Source organism: Staurois parvus, unplaced genomic scaffold (genome assembly GCF_062004578.1).
Source record: "Staurois parvus isolate SC_StPar_1 unplaced genomic scaffold, SC_StPar_1.0 ptg000081l, whole genome shotgun sequence".
Taxonomy (NCBI): Eukaryota; Metazoa; Chordata; class Amphibia; order Anura; family Ranidae; genus Staurois; species Staurois parvus.
This window is the reverse complement of record NW_028317877.1, coordinates 6,737,198-6,759,073: the sequence shown is the minus strand read 5'-3', so window position 1 is coordinate 6,759,073 and position 21,876 is coordinate 6,737,198. Positions and strand designations below refer to the sequence as shown.

The 21,876-nt window shown below is 42.1% G+C and overlaps 1 protein-coding gene across 1 annotated transcript in view; it reads right to left on the bottom strand.

The window, feature by feature from the left end:
* TFB1M (transcription factor B1, mitochondrial) overlaps positions 1-21,876 on the bottom strand; it is an 86,869-nt gene that overhangs the window by 34,438 nt on the left and 30,555 nt on the right. The window contains exon 8 of the mRNA XM_089669760.1: positions 5,258-5,377. Within this exon, the coding sequence (XP_089525886.1) occupies positions 5,258-5,377 (120 nt within the window). The remainder of the gene's footprint in view (positions 1-5,257; positions 5,378-21,876) is intronic.

Genomic DNA, 21,876 nt, shown 5'->3' with positions numbered 1-21,876 from the left:
CAAAAAAAATTTCCACTTTAACAAAAAAAAAAAAAAGCTGAACAAAATGCAAAACACAGCAAAAACACGTGTAGAAAAATGCAAAACAAACTGCAAAAGCCACTGGAGAAAGCATCAAATGCAAAATGCATATATGTGAACCAAGCCTAAATGAGTAGATTATCAACATGGTATTTTTCCAGTTTTTAAAAAAATATCTATCTACAAGTACTTACATTCAGGGATCTGATGTCAAGTTATATATTTTGTTGCTTTGCTATGGGAAATGAAGATAAAGCCCTACTTCAGATAAGACGTTTTACTAGTTTAGAGGGAAGAAGTTAAAAACAATCTTGGTCAGGTTTTTACTGCTGTCTGCATGTCTATTAGGAAGACTTTGATTTACTTTCTGTCCTGCAGCAGGACTGGTGCAAAAGCTGACAGCAGTTTTAACTTGTTTGGTGGTAGTGTTGCCCAATGATTGTGCCTTATGTCTGCCATAGATTGATCAAAATTTGGCTGGTTTCACAGCATCCAGTTAAATTTCAATTCACTCATGGCCATTCCCAAATGAGCTTGTTGAAAAAATGTTCTCGATCAGTGGCTGTGGCCACTGATCAGTGTATTCTCCATCAAGATCAATAATACAACCATTAGTCCCTCCCCCCATGCTAGGGTACTAGGTGTAATCCTGGATTCCCATCTGTCCTTCCAGCCCCAAATCCAATCACTGTCCAAATCTTGTAGACTTCACCTCCATAACATCTCCAAGATATGCCAGTTTTTAACCACTGAAACCACTAAGCAACTTATTCACTCCCTTGTTATCTCTCGCCTTGACTCCCTCATCATCGGCCTACCTAATTGCAGGCTATCCCCTCATCAGTCTATCAAGAATGCTGCTGCCGGACTCATCCACCTTACCAACTGTTCCATGTCTGCCATCCCTCTCTGCCAATCCCTCCACTGGCTTCCCATTGCCCAACAAATAACATTCAAAACATTAATAACATATAAAGCCATTTATAACTCTGCCCCCAATTACATCACCAATCTTGTCTCCAAATATCACCCAAACTGTTCTCTCCGCTCCTCCGATGACCTCCTGCTCTCTAGCTCCCTTGTCTCCTCCTCCCATGCTAGTCTCCAGGATTTCTCCAAAGCCTCTCCTATCCTGTGAAACTCTCTACCCTAATCTATCCGACTATTGCCTACTCTGCTCACTTTTAGGCGATCTTTGAAAATCTCATCAGGGAAACCTATCCTACCTTCAGCTAATAACCAAATCTTCTATTTCTCCCATCAGTTTGTCCTTCTCCAGTTATTACCTTTTGTACCACTAGCCCCTCCCTCTTAGATTGTAAGCTCCAAGGAGCAGGACCCTCCTAACCCTCTTGTATTGAACTGTATCATTGCTGTATTGTCTCCCTTTATATTATAAAGCGCTGAGCAAATTGTTGGCGCTATATAAATCCTGTATAACAATAATAATAATATTCTGACAATGGAGAGACAGATGCAATGGGGTTTATTTACTAAAGGTAAATATACTGTCCACTGCATGTGCAGTTGCTTTAAATCTGAATAGAAGCTCTGAAATGAGGCAAAGCTCTGCTGATTTCTTTCATTCCATCATGTGCAAGCAAAAATGCTGTTTTTTTATTTTCCTTGCATGTTCCCCTCAGATCTAGAGGAACTGCACTTTCAGTGCACTTGCAGTACACAGCCTATTTGCCTATAGTAAATCAACCCCAATGTCAATGATAGAGAATCCTCTATCCACCTCGATGGTGTTGATAGAGAAATTGCTTTTTTTTGTTTTTCGGCCTAAAAATGAGGGGGGAAAAACCCCCCCAAAAAGCAAAACTAATGTCCATATCTATAGCCAATTTTACTTTTATTCTCCCTCTCAATATACGTCTATCAGCCCATTTAGACAGGCCTAAAAAAACCCCCAAAAAAACATTTTATGGGGCCAAAAATTTTCCTTCTCATCAGGTATTTGTCAGGGTATGACTTAAAAGTGCATTTCCTTCAGAAATGAGAGAAAGAGCGAGGAGAGCATGCAGTGGTCATTGCTGGATGATGTCAGTGCTAAAATCTCACAGGCTGGTTGTGTTATCGAAGGAAGGGAGATGAAGAAAGTTTAAAAATTAGGCTAAACAACTGGAAGCCATGAGACAATTCCTGCATCACATTTCTACACACTGAAAAGAGAAGCCAGTGTTCTAGACTTGCATAGAAGTCTGTATTGTACTATTCAGTACTTATAGAAGAATTCCAGGTATAAGGTTCTCTTTAAACAGTTACAAAGTACCATATTTTTCGCTGCATAAGACGCACCTGACCATAAGACGCACCTAGGTTTTAGAGGAGGAAAACAAGAAAAAAATATTCTGAACCAATGGACTGCAGACATAGTACACAAATGACCAGAAAAAATGAGGAAGGGTTGTAACAGCGCAAACACTGCAAAGTCCTGGGAAATGGTAGTATGGGGTGATCGTGGTATTAGTGGCTACTGTATGAAGAGCGTAGGATTCCGTGTGGCACTGAGGGCAAGGCTTCCAAATAAGCTGTAGCAAATTCTGTAGATGAGAAAAAGGAGAGAAGCGCCTCTAAGTACAATAAGTCTTTTAATTCAAGTCTAAATGTAGAAACACTCACATGTGTGAAGTAATCATAAGCTTAAAAACCGTGGTTAAAAATAGTTAACGGTGGGGTGGTAACCCGGGTGAAGAGCCGTCATCTTACTGCGATGTGGGGAGGTCAGCTCTCGGCTGGATCAGCGTGGTGGCTGGAGGGGAACAGCGGTGCTTGAAAAAGGAGTGCACTTCCGCCTTCCACGGCCAGTGCATGCTCCGAAACGCATCGCAGTGCACCCTGGGATCTGACGTCATCACAGCCACGCCGCCGCTACGTTCCAGCGTGCGTTCCATCCGGCTCTGAGGGAGGACGTGCATGCTGGCCGGCCTCACCGCTGTTCCCCTCCAGCCACCACGCTGTTCCAGCCGAGAGCTGACCTCCCCACATTGCAGTAAGATGACGGCTCTTCACCCGGGTTACCACCCCACCGTTAACTATTGTTAACCACGGTTTTTAAGCTTATGATTACTTCACACATGTGAGTGTTTCTACATTTAGACTTGAATTAAAAGACTTAATGCACTTAGAGGCGCTTCTCTCCTTTTTCTCAAAAAATGACCAGAGACTGCAGACATACTACAGGAGATGACAAGAGACTGCGGACATAGTACAGGAGATAACCAGAGACTGCGGACATACCAAAGGAGATGACCAGAGAGTGCGGACATACTACAGGAGATGACCAGAGACTGCGGACATACTACAGGAGATGACCAGAGACTGCAGACATAGTACAGAAGATAACCAGAGACTGCGGACATACTACAGGAGATGACCAGAGACTGCGGACATACTACAGGAGATGACCAGAGACTGCGGACATACTACAGGAGAGGACCAGAGACTGCGGACATAGTACAGGAGATGACCAGAGACTGTGGACATAGTACAGGAGATGACCAGAGAGTGCGGACATACTACAGGAGATGACCAGAGAGTGCGGACATACTACAGGAGATGACCAGAGAGTGCGGACATACTACAGGAGATGACCAGAGACTGCGGACATAGTACAGGAGATGACCAGAGACTGCGGACATAGTACAGGAGATGACCAGAGACTGCGGACATAGTACAGGAGATGACCAGAGACTGCGGACATAGTACAGGAAATGACCAGTGGCTGAGGATATAGTACAGGAGATGATCAGAGATCGTGGACATAGTACAGGAGATGACCAAACACTGCCGACCTTTGGGGAGCGGGGGTTGAGCAGGTACTGAATTTGACAGGTACGTGCTTCCACTTCTACGGAGTTGTCCTCCCTCCCTGTCTTCTGGTACACGTGACAGGTCCCAGAAGACTGAGACTGCTGGACCATTCACAAAGCACAGCGCTTCTCACACATGCGCAGTGGGCACTCGGCTGTGAAGCCACAAGCTGTGACAACCGAGTTCCCACACTAAAGATGCTGGTGCCGGGGAGAGAAGACTGAGGACAGCGCTGGACCGAGGAACAGGTTGGACCGAGGAGCACAGAGGAGCCAAGCGGCCTGCCCGGTATTCTAACATGGAGGCAAAGGGAATTCCGGGCCAGCCGCTGCATATTTGCTCCATACGACACACAGACATTTTCCCCCATTTTTTGGGGGGGGGAAAATGCGTCTTATGGAGCGAAAAATACGGTAACTATGCATACACCATACCAGTTAGATCCCCCTAGTAGCTGGAAATCACTGTAGTAGATATTGCTACTCCAGTGATCTCCACTAGCTTCTGGGTCCTGTGCCAAGTGGTTGCTCTGCTGAACAAAGGAGGGTGGCTGCTTGGCACAGACACCAATCAGAGAACGCTTTGCTTTTTTTTACCATGAATGCAACACATTTTCTGACTGGACAAGCTTCAGAGGCGTAGCAGATAACATCATGGCGAGGGGACGCCGCTGGAGCAGCACCAATAGGATCACAGCTATCACTATATGCAGCAAGGACTACTTCAGTGATTGTCAACATTCTCAGGGCCCACCAGATATCACGTATGAATACTGGCATCAAGCCAATCTGGACCAATGTAAGTATGAAAAAAAGATAATTCCTGGAGTTGAATTTTGAGCAAGACCTTAAATAGGTTAAATATAACTAAAGGCAACACTTTTTTTTCTTTTGGATGGAGTGGAGATGGATTACAGCAATGCTTTGATTGCTGTCTGTGCCCCTGCTATGGAGATTCACCCTCTCTATTAGTCCTGTCTATCATTATCATTGAAAGTTAGAGTAAAATTAAAAGAAATTCCCAAATGTTGCATTGTCCACAGAAAAAGTAATAGAAGAGAAATCTTCCAATGAGGACACTAGTTCTGGTGACTTAGTGATCACAATGGGATTCCCTGATTGGCAGGGATTTCCTCTCACTTCTTGTTTTAGCTATGGGACAGGAAATAAAGGCAAATCTCCCTTAATGGGACACAGATAGCAAAAACACAACTGGCAGGTGAAATAAACCTCCCATAACCTATCCAAAATTATGAAAAAATGTTTTACCTACAGTTCTACTTTAAGTGCAAGATACGATATTTGCATATTTACAACACATTTGATTACTACAAACAATTATCCTACTATACCAAGAACAGGTGCAAATTCATAAATATAATTTACTATAACCAAGGTATTGAAATCGGAAATATCCTTACCTCAGGTTTTGGAACAAAGGCACGGCCAGGAATTGAAAAACAGTGCTTTACATCACAAAGATACTGAGACATGATAGACAGTCTACTCCTCTGTTTACTGCCTACCGAGGCTTTCATCCTCTGTGTAAAGGATAAAAAAAACAGAGAAACCTTAAAAGGACTGCAATGTTACACTACTATAATAACTTGTTATGTTTTAAATTGTGCACAGACATTGCAGAAATTGTTGGACGCAAGTTCTGGCCCCACTTCTGAGCTTCTAGCTTTTGACATTCAAGTGTAATTTCCACCTTTGCAACCAAATTGGTGTAACTCCTACATTTGTTAGATTTGCCTATTTACATAGCATAACTTACAAAAAAAAAATAGTAAATTTGCTGCTTACCATTTTATTTGTTTAAAAAGCCTGCTTAGCTTTCCCTCTCTATGCAATTTTAAGGAGGTGATTGGGAAATTACATTTACTATAATTAAAGGCTAACTCCACTTTTAGCAACATATTAGTACCCCCTCCCCCAACCTCTGAGTGCCCCCCAGGGTTCCTCTCTCGCAGCCACTGCGACTTTTATAACTGGCACAGCTGTGTGGGGCTTGGAGGTCTTTGAGTGAATAAATGCTACCGTGGCAGACAGACTTGCATTTATCAATGGAATACGAGTGTGGTAAACACAGCACAAAACTGGCAGATGCCTGACATTGGACTTAAATTCCACTGACTGGGGATGCAATGCTTTGCAGGCTTTTGAGAAAAATACATAATACATTTTTTCTGTAAAAAAAAAAAATTCCCTTTTTTTTTTTTTAAGTGAACTTAGCCTTTAACCCCATCTGTAACTGTGCTGGCAGACCTCATTGTCCATGGTAAACTAGAGCACACTGTCTGTCCTAACAAAGGGTTAGAGATTATCAAGGCTGCGCTCTTAATCCAACCTGTCCCTAGAGTGTCCCTTGTAAGATATTCTGAAAAATAACTGACTGACTATGTCAGTCCTCTGTATAATTCTGCTCCAAAGAAATAACTCGGAAGGTTAGAAAGAACTTATAAATATATTTTAGGTATGCTTTGCAAATTGGAACACATAACAAACATGTATTGTTCTATGTCCTAGATTGTAAGCTCCAAGGAGCAGGGCCCTCCTATCCCTCTTGAATTGAACTGTATTGTTGCTACATTGTCTCCCATTATATTGTAGCAAGCTGTTGGCGCTATATAAATCCTGTATTATAATAATAAATGTATAAAAAGTTTTCTGAACGAATGTGACAAACATTCACACAACTCTAATTAAGCTTGCTGTATTCTGGTTAATATAATTGCACAATTGTAAGCACCATCTAGTGCAGTGTTTCTCAACTCCAGTCCTCATGGACCCCCAACAGGTCATGTTTTCAGGATTTCCATTATTTTGCACAGGTGATTTGATCAGTTTCACTGCCTTAGTAATTACCACAGCTGTTTCATCTGAGGGAAATCCTGAAAACATGACCTGTTGGGGGTCCATGAGGACTGGAGTTGAGAAACACTGATCTAGTGGTAGCTTACGCTGCCTGTACCACCAGAAAACTGCCAACTTCTAAAAGTGTCAATCTTATGAGTCCCCTGAAGTTTTCACTGGTTCCTCCTCCTGACCTCAGCGTCACTACTGATTTGTTTAATTAGTGGAAGTAAGAAGAAGTATCAACACTTTCTCTAATAATATCTGAATGATGCATAACAGCGAAAAAAAAAACACATGGATTATACTTTTTCATTTGTTGCAGTGTTTCTCAAACATTTTTCAGTCAAGGCACCCTTTAAAAATTATGGACAATTTCAAGGAACCCTCTAAAATCAAGGACAGTCCCGAGGCACACTTTAAAAATATGGAAAGTCTTGAGGCACCCTATTATAAAATGTAAAAAACAAGGATGCTGTGCAGGCAACCAACATCCTACTTATCACCTAAAGATGTCAGCATGATGATGGCTAGAAGATCGTAATGGTGCACAATGAAAACCTGTGGGTCTCTGTGTAACGAAAAGGCAGGCTTGTTCCACCCGCTGGCTTGTATATAAGTTTTGGGCAATTTTTAGACATTTTACCAAGGCACCCCTGAACAAGCCTAAGCACCCTTGTCGAAAAAGGCTGGTTTAGAGGACAACAACATACACTTCAAAGTCCAAAGCTGTGAAATCTTATTTTTATTTAAAAGAATAAGTTCACCTTAACAGAAAAAAATGCAGCTTTTTCAAAGCCTGTAAAGCATTGAACCCACAAGCAGCAGATCGCGGGTGCAATGTCAGGCTCTTGCAGACTGTCAGTACACGGTCTGCTCATACGTCTGATAACAGCAGGCAGTTACTGAAGTCCAAGAAGCTCAATGGACTATGAGTATAGGGGTAGTGAGATGGTGTGGTAAACAACACAGGGCTCTCTCCAGAAAGAAGCAATATGGCTATTCTTATTTTCTCTCTGTAAAGCATGGAGATAAAACAGTCACATTGGTACGTCCGCCTAACAGCACTAGGGTCGTCGGCTCGAAACCCATCCATGGCACTACCTGCTAGGAGTTTACATGTTCTCCATGTGTGAATTTCCTTCCACACTCCAAAAGACATGCTAGTAGGTTAATTGGCTCCTGCCTAAATTGGCCCTAGTATGTGTTTTATGAATGTGAGTTAGGGATCTTAGATTGTACGCCCCTTGAGAGTTAGGGACTGATGTGAGTGTACAATATATGTAAAGTACTGCATAAATTGATGGCGTTATATAGGTAACTTTAACCACTTGAGCCCCAGAGGATTTACCCCCCTTAATGACCAGGCCTTTTTTTGCTGTTTGGCGCTGCACTAATTCAAATGATAATTGCGCGGTCATGCAATGCTGTACCCAAACAAAATTTACGTCCTTTTCTTCACACAAATGGAGCTTTCTTTTGGTGGTATTTGATCACCTGTGCGCTTTTTATTTTCGGCGCTATAAACAAAAAAAACACGAAAATCTTGAAAAAAAAACAATTTTTTCTACTTTCAGCTATAAAAAATATATCGTAAACTCAAAGTTAGTCATAAATTTAAGCCAAAATGTATTCTGCTACATGTTTTTGGTAAAAAAAATCCCAAGAAGTGTATATTGATTGCTTTGTGTGAACGTTATAGCGTCTACAAACTATGGTATAGATACTGTAATTTATGCCTTTTTTTGCTATACAGCGCTGCACTAATTCAAATGATAATTGCGCGGTCATGCAATGCTGTACCTAATCAAAATTTACGTCCTTTTTTTCACACAAATAGAGCTTTCTTTTGGTGGTATTTGATCACCTGTGCGCTTTTTATTTTTGGCGCTATAAACAAAAAAACACGAAAATCTTGAAAAAAAAACAATTTTTTCTACTTTCAGCTATAAAAAATATATCGTAAACTCAAAGTTAGTCATAAATTTCAGCCAAAATGTATTCTGCTACATGTTTTTGGTAAAAAAAATCCCAATAAGTGTATATTGATTGCTTTGTGTGAACGTTATAGCGTCTACAAACTATGGTATAGATACTGTAATTTATGCCTTTTTTTGCTATACAGCGCTGCACTAATTCAAATGATAATTGCGCGGTCATGCAATGCTGTACCTAATCAAAATTTACGTCCTTTTTTTCACACAAATAGAGCTTTCTTTTGGTGGTATTTGATCACCTGTGCGCTTTTTATTTTTGGCGCTATAAACAAAAAAACACGAAAATCTTGAAAAAAAAACAATTTTTTCTACTTTCAGCTATAAAAAATATATCGTAAACTCAAAGTTAGTCATAAATTTCAGCCAAAATGTATTCTGCTACATGTTTTTGGTAAAAAAAATCCCAATAAGTGTATATTGATTGCTTTGTGTGAACGTTATAGCGTCTACAAACTATGGTATAGATACTGTAATTTATGCCTTTTTTTGCTATACAGCGCTGCACTAATTCAAATGATAATTGCGCGGTCATGCAATGCTGTACCCAATCGAAATTTACGTCCTTTTTTTCACACAAATAGAGCTTTCTTTTGGTGGTATTTGATCACCTGTGCGCTTTTTATTTTTGGCGCTATAAACAAAAAAACACGAAAATCTTGAAAAAAAAACAATTTTTTCTACTTTCAGCTATAAAAAATATATCGTAAACTCAAAGTTAGTCATAAATTTAAGCCAAAATGTATTCTGCTACATGTTTTTGGTAAAAAAAATCCCAATAAGTGTATATTGATTGCTTTGTGTGAACGTTATAGCGTCTACAAACTATGGTATAGATACTGTAATTTATGCCTTTTTTTGCTATACAGCGCTGCACTAATTCAAATGATAATTGCGCGGTCATGCAATGCTGTACCCAATCGAAATTTACGTCCTTTTTTTCACACAAATAGAGCTTTCTTTTGGTGGTATTTGATCACCTGTGCGCTTTTTATTTTTGGCGCTATAAACAAAAAAACACGAAAATCTTGAAAAAAAAACAATTTTTTCTACTTTCAGCTATAAAAAATATATCGTAAACTCAAAGTTAGTCATAAATTTCAGCCAAAATGTATTCTGCTACATGTTTTTGGTAAAAAAAATCCCAATAAGTGTATATTGATTGCTTTGTGTGAACGTTATAGCGTCTACAAACTATGGTATAGATACTGTAATTTATGCCTTTTTTTTCTATACAGCGCTGCACTAATTCAAATGATAATTGCGCGGTCATGCAATGCTGTACCCAATCGAAATTTACGTCCTTTTTTTCACACAAATAGAGCTTTCTTTTGGTGGTATTTGATCACCTGTGCGCTTTTTATTTTTGGCGCTATAAACAAAAAAACACGAAAATCTTGAAAAAAAAACAATTTTTTCTACTTTCAGCTATAAAAAATATATCGTAAACTCAAAGTTAGTCATAAATTTCAGCCAAAATGTATTCTGCTACATGTTTTTGGTAAAAAAAATCCCAATAAGTGTATATTGATTGCTTTGTGTGAACGTTATAGCGTCTACAAACTATGGTATAGATACTGTAATTTATGCCTTTTTTTGCTATACAGCGCTGCACTAATTCAAATGATAATTGCGCGGTCATGCAATGCTGTACCCAATCGAAATTTACGTCCTTTTTTTCACACAAATAGAGCTTTCTTTTGGTGGTATTTGATCACCTGTGCGCTTTTTATTTTTGGCGCTATAAACAAAAAAACACGAAAATCTTGAAAAAAAAACAATTTTTTCTACTTTCAGCTATAAAAAATATATCGTAAACTCAAAGTTAGTCATAAATTTCAGCCAAAATGTATTCTGCTACATGTTTTTGGTAAAAAAAATCCCAATAAGTGTATATTGATTGCTTTGTGTGAACGTTATAGCGTCTACAAACTATGGTATAGATACTGTAATTTATGCCTTTTTTTGCTATACAGCGCTGCACTAATTCAAATGATAATTGCGCGGTCATGCAATGCTGTACCCAATCGAAATTTACGTCCTTTTTTTCACACAAATAGAGCTTTCTTTTGGTGGTATTTGATCACCTGTGCGCTTTTTATTTTTGGCGCTATAAACAAAAAAACACGAAAATCTTGAAAAAAAAACAATTTTTTCTACTTTCAGCTATAAAAAATATATCGTAAACTCAAAGTTAGTCATAAATTTAAGCCAAAATGTATTCTGCTACATGTTTTTGGTAAAAAAAATCCCAATAAGTGTATATTGATTGCTTTGTGTGAAAGTTATAGCGTCTACAAACTATGGTATAGATAATTTGAAATTTACACAGCTTTTACTTTCTGACCGCCCATCACATCTCTTGAGGTGCTAAAATACCAGGATAGAACAAACACCCCCAAATGACCCCTTTTTGGAAAGCAAATCTCAGGGAGGGGGAGGGGGGGCCATTTTCTCCCGCTGCTTGTAAAGGCAATTCTGCAGCTAATTAACCACTAGGAATGCTTTTACATGAAAGCCCATTTCCGGCTGAAAAAAATAAAACCAGGATGATGCCTGCAGCTGCAGGCATCACCCTGGTATAACCATTCAAAGTCCAGTGATGTACCAGTACGTCACTGGTCCTTGTTGGGTGTATATGCTATGTTCTTTTTTTCTTTATGCAGCCTGTGGGCTGAATGAAAAAAAAGAGAAGAAATCTCTGCCAGAAAAAGTGTGTGGTATGCCCACCATTAGAAACCTCCCTCAATCCACCCACTTCTAATGGTGGGCACATATGAAATGTGCCAACAAATATAAAATATATATGCCGAAGCATAGGGGCCATCCACCCAGTGGCCACCCCAGGCCCCCATGCTTTGGCATATATTCTCTTTTTTTTAACTGCGGATGAAAAATCTCATCCGACAGCACTGCACACACCTACTTATGTCTATTCTGAAAGCAAGACCCTGTTGCTGTCAGAATAAACAGGTCAGTGCTGCAGTTTGACGTTCCTGCAAAAAAATCAACAATGGTTAACAATAAAACATAAACTCAATAAAACAACTTTATAAGGAAAAGTGTGTGGTGGTATGCCCACCATTAGAAACCTCCCTCAATCCACCCACTTCTAATGGTGGGCACACATGAAATGTGCCAACAAATATAAAATATATATGCCGAAGCATAGGGGCCATCCACCCACAGGCCACCCCAGGCCCCCATGCTTTGGCATATATTCTGTTTTTTATAACTGCGGATGAAAAATCTCATCCAACAGCGCTGCTCACGCTGACTTATGTCTATTCTGAGAGCAAGTTCCTGTTGCTGTCAGAATAAACAGGTCAGCGCTGCAGCTGAAAGCATTCCTGCAAACAAATGGTTAACAATAAAACAACAATAAACCAGTGAAAGTCGAACAATCACAAAAATGACAACAACAAAAAAAACTATAACTATTTTTGGTTTTTACATTTTTTTATTTTTTTGGGGGGTATTTGTACTTTTATTTATTTTTTTTATTTTTTTTAACTTTTTTTTCCAAACTTCAAACATTTAAACAGCTGGTAGGGTCTCTCCAAATGCGATAGCCAGTTTCCTGACTACCGAACATCTTTTGAGACCCTGTGTAAATGTGCCCTGATCTGTGCCGTGCTGTACCCTATACTAATAGTTCACTAGTGTATGGTAGAGGCGGAAGCAGGGCTTGATGCAGAGGCCAGGTTGGCCAGGACAGGAGGGACAACAATAGCGGCTGTCACGCCTAATTCCACGTTTGCTGCAGACACGACATCTTTTTTGGGGTCTTCTTTGGGTTGGGGTACCAGGAATGGTATCGAGAAAATGTCTCTCATGCAGACGGCTAACTGCATCTGGGAGAGGGATTTGGGGCACAGCACCTTCTGGATACAAAAGGGCCCTGATGTTCTCTAACTGGAAATTTAGGTATGATCCACTATGTCCAGTTGCTTTATAGAGAACAAAAGCATTATATAGAGCCAATTGAAATAAATAAACTGACACTTTTATGTACCAGCGTTTGGATTTTCGGGAAACTAAATACGGCTGCATCATCTGGTCATTGAAGTCCACCCCTCCCATGTTAAGGTTATAATCGTGGACACAGAGGGGCTTCTCAACAACACCAGCTGCCGTGGTAATTTGGACGGTCGTATCTGCATGAATGGAAGACAGGAGGTAAACATCCCGTTTGTCCTTCCACTTCACTGCGAGCAATTCTTCATTTCTCAAGCAGGCTTTTTCCCCCTTTTTAAGACGGGTATTTACAAGCCGTTGGGGGAAGCCTCGGCGATTAGATCGCACAGTGCCACATGTGCAAATTCCCAAATTGAACAAATGTCTAAATAGTGGCACGCTTGAATAAAAATTGTCCACGTATAAGTGGTACCCCATGTGGAAATAGGATGACGCCAAGTCCCAAACTATCTTGCCACTGCTCCCCATGTAGTCTGGGCATCCGGGGGGCTCCAAGTAACTATCTTTTCCCTCGTAAATCCGAAACTTACATGTATAGCCTGTTGCCCTCTCACAGGTCTTATACATCTTGATCCCATATCTGGCACGCTTGCTGGGGAGATATTGTTTGATTACAAGGCGGCCAGAATATTGAATGAGGGACTCATCGATGCAGATGTTTTTCTGGGGAGTATACACATCTGCAAATTTTTGGTTAAAGTGATTTACGAGGGGCCGAATTTTGTGGAGCCGGTCAAATTCAGGGTCACCCCGAGGAAGACTGAGTGAGTTGTCGTAGAAGTGCATAAAACGCATTATACTCTCATATCTATGCCTGGCCATGGCAGCAGAGAACACGGGCATGTGAACAAGAGGGTCGGTGGACCAATACAACCGCAATTGATTTTTATCATTAATGCCCATGTTGAGGGTTAGGCCCAAAAAAACTTTAAATTCGGAAACCGTAATGGGTTTCCATGCGAATGGTCTGGCAAGGTTTGAATTTGGGTTGGCGGCGATAAATTGGCGTGCATATAAATTGCTTTGATCCACAATCAATGCATAAAGATCTTCTGTGAAAAACAGCTCAAAAAAATTAAGGGGAGTATTTAAATTTGCTGTTTCCACCTGAATTCCGGGTTGGGCAGTGAATGGGGGAAGTACGGGTGCTGCAGAATTTGTGGGCTGCCAATCGGGATTTGCAAGCACATCCGGAAGGACACTAGGGGCTCTACGGGCCTGTCTGCGAATTCTTGGTGGCCGCGGGACACTACTTGTGCTCGCCACCGCACCAGCTTGTACTGCACTTATGGGACTCGCCACGTCACCAAGTGATACTGCAGTGCTGGTATGCCTACGACCAGGACGTACTAGGCCGCTGGTGCTCGCCAGTTCACCAAAAGATACTGCGGCACTAGTACTGGCACTCTGCTGCATATGAGAGTCATCATGCATTTGTACCACCTCAGCAACCTGGGAATGGGATCGGGTACGCCTGACCTTAGCAGGGACCACTTCCTCGTCGCCTGAGCTAGCTGTCAGGGTGCCGCTGCTGTCTATAGGTTCGTATTCTGAGCCTGATTCTGCCAGTGAGTCTTCCCCTTCGCTCTCACTTGACATGCTCAGAATCCTATAGGCCTCTTCACTAGTGTACCTTTGCTTAGACATTTTGGCCACTAAATTTACAGGTACCTAGTGCGACTCACGGGAAAAAGAGCGCCTGGCTGTCAGGGACTGCTTGAACCGCTACAAAAAATTTACCGACAAGTGCTAACAGATATCAGGCCTGATTCTGTGAACACTGCGGTTTTGTGTGTAATATGTATCAAGTGACAGTTATCTACTGACACTGCACTTGCCGGGGGAGAAGGGGGGGGCGTAGGGGCTAAACGCAGGTGCTGGCAGGTGTTGGGGCTGATCCCGCTAACACTGCGTTTTTGGGGATACTAAAGTAATGTGAATGCTGGTATAGCGCTGATCTGATCAAAGATATTGATCCAATCAGACACTATACTAGCAATGAAGGTTTAGCGTGCAAGTAAGCGTGTTCCTGGCAATCAAGGGGTCAAATGTGATTATCTGTGTACTAGCGGGCAAACTGGTGCTATCTGGGAGGGGCGCTAACACTATTGGAAGTCGCTAGCGACACTGATACAGTGATCAGTAAAAATTGGTTCACTGAGCAGTGACACTGGTGACAGGGCAGTGAAGGGGTCAACTCAGGGGGGAGGGGGGGGGCGATCAAGGGGTTAGACGGGATCACTGGTGTATTAGCGGGCAATCTGGCGCTATCTGGGAGGGGCGCTAACACTAACGGAAGTCGCCAGCGACACTGATACAGTGATCAGTAAAAATTGGTTCACTGATCAGTGACACTGGTGACAGGGCAGTGAAGGGGTCAACTCGGGGAGGGGGGGGGGGGCGATCAAGGGGTTAGACGGGACTACTGGTGTATTAGCGGGCAATCTGGCGCTATCTGGGAGGGGCGCTAACACTAACGGAAGTCGCCAGCGACACTGATACAGTGATCAGTAAAAATTGGTTCACTGATCAGTGACACTGGTGAGAGGGCAGTGAAGGGGTCAACTCAGGGGGGGGGGGGGGGCGATCAAGGGGTTAGACGGGACTACTGGTGTATTAGTGGGCAATCTGGCGCTATCTGGGAGGGGCGCTAACACTATCGGAAGTCGCCAGCGACACTGATACAGTGATCAGTAAAAATCGCTTCACTGATCAGTGACACTGGTGACAGGGCAGTTAAGGGGTTAACTGGGGGGGTGGGGGGGGAAATTAAGGGGTTAAATGGCTTTATTGGTGTACTGGGGGGCAAACTGGCGCTATCTGGGAGGGGCGCTAGCACTATTGGAAGTCGCCAGCGACACTGATACAGTGATCAATAAAAATCGCTTCACTGATCAGGTACACTGGTGACAGGGCAGTGAAGGGTTAACTGGGGGGGAGCAATCAGGGGGTTAAATGTGTCCTAGAGTGTGTTCTAACTGTTAGTGTAGTGTTTTACTCACGTTTAAATGTCTCTTCTTCTCTGTCTGGAACGGAATGTGTCCAGGCAGAGAAGAATGACATCATATCCTGCCCTGTGTAAATATCAACACAGGACAGGATAGGACAGGGACCGATCATCCGATTTCAGCCAGAAATCACTGGCTGAAATCTAATGATTGATCCCTCCTGGATCGAATCGGATCACCCGCGGGTCGGCGGGCGCGCGCGCGCGCGCCCCCTGCCCGCGAAAGTGTCGGGAGCGCGGAACCCGTTTTTAAACGTGGTTTTGCGCTCCACTGCCGCCCTGCACACGTATAAACACAGTGGCAGGGCGGCAAGCGGTTAATAAATAAATAACATTGCATAGTAAAAGCAGCACACTATACACACATTACACTTGTTAGGCACACAGTTAACCCTTGGATTGACTGTAGATGTTAATGCAGGGCTTGAAAAAGCTGCTCACCCGCTCACCAAATGCGAGGAGAAATTCCTCTGTGGCGAGCACAGATGAAGCATGGAGCGACTGCACCTGCACTCCAAGCCTCATTGTGAAGCAGAGTTCCGGTTTACAAGTTCCGGTTTCCGGCTTCTGCGGCACCGCCGCTGAGGAGAGGTCCGCTTTCCTTCCGCTGAGAGTAGACACCCCCTCCACCGCCGTGGGGGACTCGGAGGGACTAGGAGTAAGTACTGTATACAACATGTCATATCACTATAATGGAGTACAGGGGAGCTGGGATATACATTACTCAGTAATGTATATCCCAGCTACCCTGTACTCCATTATAGGGATATGACATGTAGACAGTAATGTATATCCCAGCTCCCCTGTACTCCATTATAGTGATATGACATGTATACAGTAATGTATATCCCAGCTCCCCTATACTCCATTATAGTGATATGACATGTATACAGTAATGTATATCCCAGCTCCTCTGTACTCCATTATAGTGATATGACATGTATACAGTAATGTATATCCCAGCTCCTCTGTACTCCATTATAGTGATGACATGTATACAGTATGTACATCCCAGCTCCCCTGTACACCATTATAGTGATATGACATGTATGTATGTATGCATGTGGTGGCACTGATGGGGCTACACTGATCATCAGGGCACTGATCATCAGTGTAGATGTCCCCTCTGAGGAATGCCGATGACAGGCCCTCCTCTTCTCACAAGCTGCCAGTGTGACAGCTCGTGAGGAGAGAAATGCCGATAACCGGCAGTTCCTTATTTACATGCGATCAACTGTGATTGGACGCAGCTGATAACGACATAGCCAAAGTCAATGGCTCTTTCCACTAATCGGTGATATGCTGTGTCCCAGGGACACAGCGCACCACCGATCACCGCCGATCGGAGGAGTGCACACGCGGTTAGAGTTGAAGGATATCATATGACGTCCTCCCAGAACGAGAGAACCACCTTGCGCCCGTCATTTCCTTATATGGCGGGCGGGAGGCGATTAAGTGTAGCTCTGTCTATGATTCATTTCGAGTTCAGAGACTTAAGAATGCCATTATAACCTTGGTCATGTTGACAAGCTTCAGCAGCTTTTTTCTGCCTTCCAAAAATACTTTTGAGTGCAACATGGTGTGGCTCAACAAACCTCTCTTTAGACAACTTGGCTATAAGAATTTAATTGGTTCAAAGTGATAGTGAACAGGGCTGTCTCAAGCCAGTCCTGACTGTACTCAAACAGCCAACTTCAATTATTCTTTTAATTAGATCGATTAAGGGACAATTATTTTTTAGCACCCATGGCTGCACATTTCATTATCTTTTGCACTAAGGAAATTTCAAAAACAACACATTTATTGGTAGAACTGAAAAAGAAACATACCAGACCCAACTCTGTCAAAAAGCCACAAAACACAGAAGAAGAATGGAAGGAAGTGGTGGGTAAGCATGAGAGTATTAACACTTAATTCAAATGAATCTACTTTAGACAGATAAACACTTAAGACTGTAACAAACAAAACTGGAAAAAAAAAAAAGTAGCAGAGCTGTCTATAGTCATTTGTTAGGGCAAGGGATCTTAAAGACATTTCCAGGAAAGGGAAAAATGCTCCCATGCAGTGGGGCTACCCCTGCACTGCAAGTGCTAAATGCTTGTTTAGGTCTAGGGGCCACAAAGACAACTTTTATTTACCCAATTCTCCACTGCCCCTTCAACTGGAGACCTGGAGTATTCCTCTGCATCCTCACATATAGGGCAGTGCTATGGGATATGCATTGTACTTGATTACATAAAGGGCCTGCCTAACTGCCTGAGCATAGGGAAAAGCGGGCTGGGAGGACCAGTCTTAAAGCCTAGAGGGAGCAGAGGATCGGGTAAGTAAAAGTGCTTTTTGCAGCCCACTAGACATAAATGAGCATTTCATCTTTGTCCAGTGTTCTTTGCTTCCATGTACTGTATGCAAATTTTACTTTTTTTTTTTTTTTTATTTCTTGAAAGAATTTTTCCAGCACAAAAAAGATATCAAAGAGATAAGAGATTTAAGAAAGCAGGGGGCGGGGAGCTGAAGTTACACTGTGCAGAGCTCAGTGGAGGAGAGCTGATTGGAGGGAAGAGGCACATTCCCCTTAACACAGCACACAGGAAAAGACTAGAGGCTATGAATCACAAGCTGTGAGCTGAAGGTTGCTCCCGTCACCTTTTTTTTACCTCTTGAAGTCAGGAAAACCTGTCAGAAATGACTCATGCAGATAGCTAGGAACAAGGCAGCAAACAGAACTGACACTTAGTGCTCTTAATGGAGACAAGTACACTCTATAGTGGGATATCCATTGTTTATATTACATGTCTGAGGTTTACAACCACTTTAAACCTTACAAAACAGTATATCAAAGAAAGAAATGTGGAGATGACCACTTGTGTAGTAAATACATTCCCAAAGTTTCCTTCCCCTTTGCCCCTAACTTCCTTCAGTTGGTCTAGACCACTCGCCCCTCCATCCCACAATCAGTATGCTTACATGAATCTTGCTGGGAGCTCTACCTGCGCAATTAGGCCTCAGAAACTACTATAGAAGCCTATGAGGTTGAAATGTGCAGGTACGAATGTTGGATCAAAAAGCAGATGAAGTAATGTAAAATATGACCACAAACTATGGAATGAGATCTAGGTAAGTATAGTGATTTGGCGAACGTGGGGAGGGTGATCTAGACTTATGTAAAATCAGTTGCTAAAAGTGCTTAAAAACTGAGGGTTTAAAATCACTTTAAATGTAAATAAATATTCAGAATGTTAAATATGCAATTTTTGATAAACACCTTATGAGGTAAAATAGTATGTATTTGTATACTCTATTTTCAACCCCTTTTCAGGATTATTTTACCGAAGAAAAAACTAGAAAAGATGGACTGAAAATGGCCTAAAATGCAGACTGCATTTCTTATCTACTGTATTTTCCGGCGTATAAGGCGACTGGGTGTATAGGACGACCCCCTAATTTTCCAGTTAAAACATAGGTTTTGGGCTATACTCGTCGTATAAGACTACCCCCCTTCTGAGGCAACACCATTTAACCCCTAGCCTACAGGGCACTTATACCCACTTCCCCCCAGGCCAATTTCCAGCTTTCAGCGCTGTCACACTTTGAATGACAATTCAATTCAACACTGTACCCATATGAAATAGGTGGCACTGATGGGCACTGATGAGGAGGCACTGGTAGGTGGCACTGATGGGCATTGACAGGCATCACTGATGGGCACTGAAAGGCAGCACTGATACATGGCACTCATAGGCAGCACTGAGTGGCACTGTTAGGCGGCACTGACTGGCACTGTTAGGCGGCACTGACTGGCAGCACTGATGGGCATTGACAGGCAACGCTGATACATGGGACTGATAGGCGGCACTGACTGGCACTAATAGGTGGCACTGATTGGCAGCACTGATAGGTGGCACTGACTGGCACTGATGGGTGACACTGAAAGGCAGCTCAGATGGGCACTGATATGTGGCATTGATGTGCACTGGTAGGCACTGATATGTGGCATTGATGTGGCACTGATGGACACTGACAGCTGGCACTGCTGGGGCTACACTGATCATCAGGGCACACTGATCATCAGTGCCCTGATGATCAGTGTACATGTCTCCTCCGCGGAAAGCCGATTACCGGCTCTCCTCTCCTCTCGAGCTGTCAGCGTGACAGCTTGAGAGGAGAGAAATGCCAATAACCAGCATTTCCCTATTTACAAGTGATCAGCTCTGATTGGACACAGCTGATCACATGACCGAGCCGACATCTTCGGCTCTTTCCGTGATCGGTGATAGCTGTGTCCGAGGGACACAGCGCATCGCCGCGCATGCACGGAGAATGGGAGGACGTCATATGAGCCAATCACGGCAAGTGATGTATTCTATTAATGAATACAGAGCCTGCTCGGATTGGCTGTGTCAGAGAGGCGGGCTGATGATGTCACAACTTCAGCCAATCCGAGCAGGCTCTATATTCATTAATAGAATACGTCGCTCGCCGTGATTGGCTCAGCGCGGTACACTGTATGTAGCTGAAGCTACCATACAGTATTACCGCACATCCAGCTTTCTATACCCGGTGTATAAGACGACCCCCAATTGTTGGGGTATGTTTTTAAGTAAAAAAAGTCGTCTTATACGCCGGAAAATACGGTACTTCCCACTATTGGACCACAGCAGGATAAAAGCTGTGAAGTTGTATTTTTATTTTTCATGAAAAAAGGTCTAAATTGCATTTTTCATGGGGACAAACAAGACAGACCTTGTGCTTCAATCTCATTCTGCTTTTCACATACAAAACAAGGAATGAAAATGGACAAAAAATAAAAAGATGTCCCTGTTCAAAAAATGTTCATAACATCTTTTTTGAGTCCCGAACCCTTTTAACCACTTCCTGTCTCATTGTTGCCCATCTAGTGCACCTGTTGTTAATTTCATTAACACCAAAGCAGCTGAAACTCATTAACAACTCCCTCTGCTACTTAACTGACCAGATCAATATCCCAGGAGTTTAACCACTTCCTGTCCGGCCCATGTACATAAACGGCCGGACGGGAGCAGTGCTGAAGCGGGTGGCCTTTTATAAATGGCCACCGCATTCACTGCCTGTGTGTGCTCCTTGGGAGTGTGAGGCACCGCTATCCGGTGCCCGCTATGTGTGGAGGACACAGCGGAACACCGATCACTGTACGGGACCTCTGTGTGAGGTCACGATCATGTGATCACCGATTGACCAATCAGTGATCACAGGAATAGTAGTAAACAAGATGTCACTTCCTGACATCATTGCTTACTACTTGTGAAATCTGTGAATGATCACAGAGGTCACATGGAACAAGGCTATTCACAACAGACTTGTACCATGTGACAAGCTGTGACCAATCACAGCTCTCACAGTATTTCTCAATGGCTGCAAGAATGCAGCCAGGGAGAAGGAGAAATTATTACTTTTACAGCCTTTATGGGTGTAAAAGCAATCAGTGTAAAAAAAAAAATCTTCATCACCCCCTATCACACTGTACTGCTAGGGTGACAGTATGTTAAAAAAATAAAAAAATAATATTAAAAAAAAAATGTAAAAAACATTTTTGAAAAATTATAATTTTTGGTTATAAACTAATTTGGGTTATTTTTTTTACTAAAAAGTTAGCTGAATACATTTTGGCCAAGATTTATGAAGAAAGATTATTTATTTGCAAAATTTTATAAGAAAAACACTTTTTTTCCAACATGTTTGGACTTTTTCATTTATATAGCAAAAAAATAAATAATTCCAGTGGTGAATAAATACCACCAAAATAACGTTTTATCTGTCTCAAAAAAAATGCTAAAAAACTCATATGCGTACAGTGTTGCATGACCGCGCAACTGTCATTCAAAGTGTGATAGTACTGAAAGCTGAAAATTTGCCTGGACAGGAAGGGGGTGAAAGTGTCCGGACTTGAAGTGGTTAAGAATCTGATGAAAGCTACGGACCCCTCCCCAGAAATATTCACATAAACACAACTCTGCATGCATTGAATATGTTTACTTTATTTTATTGAAATTTGATTGCTGCATACATATATGACAAAGTTTGAATAAAAAATACAATCTTGACAAAAAAAAAAAAATGCACTCTTTTTCATGAAAAAAATAAAAGGCAACTCTATAATTCTGCAATCTCTATGTAACTGGGCAATATATTGTCTAAATAATATGATATGTCACTTTTATATCATGTCAGC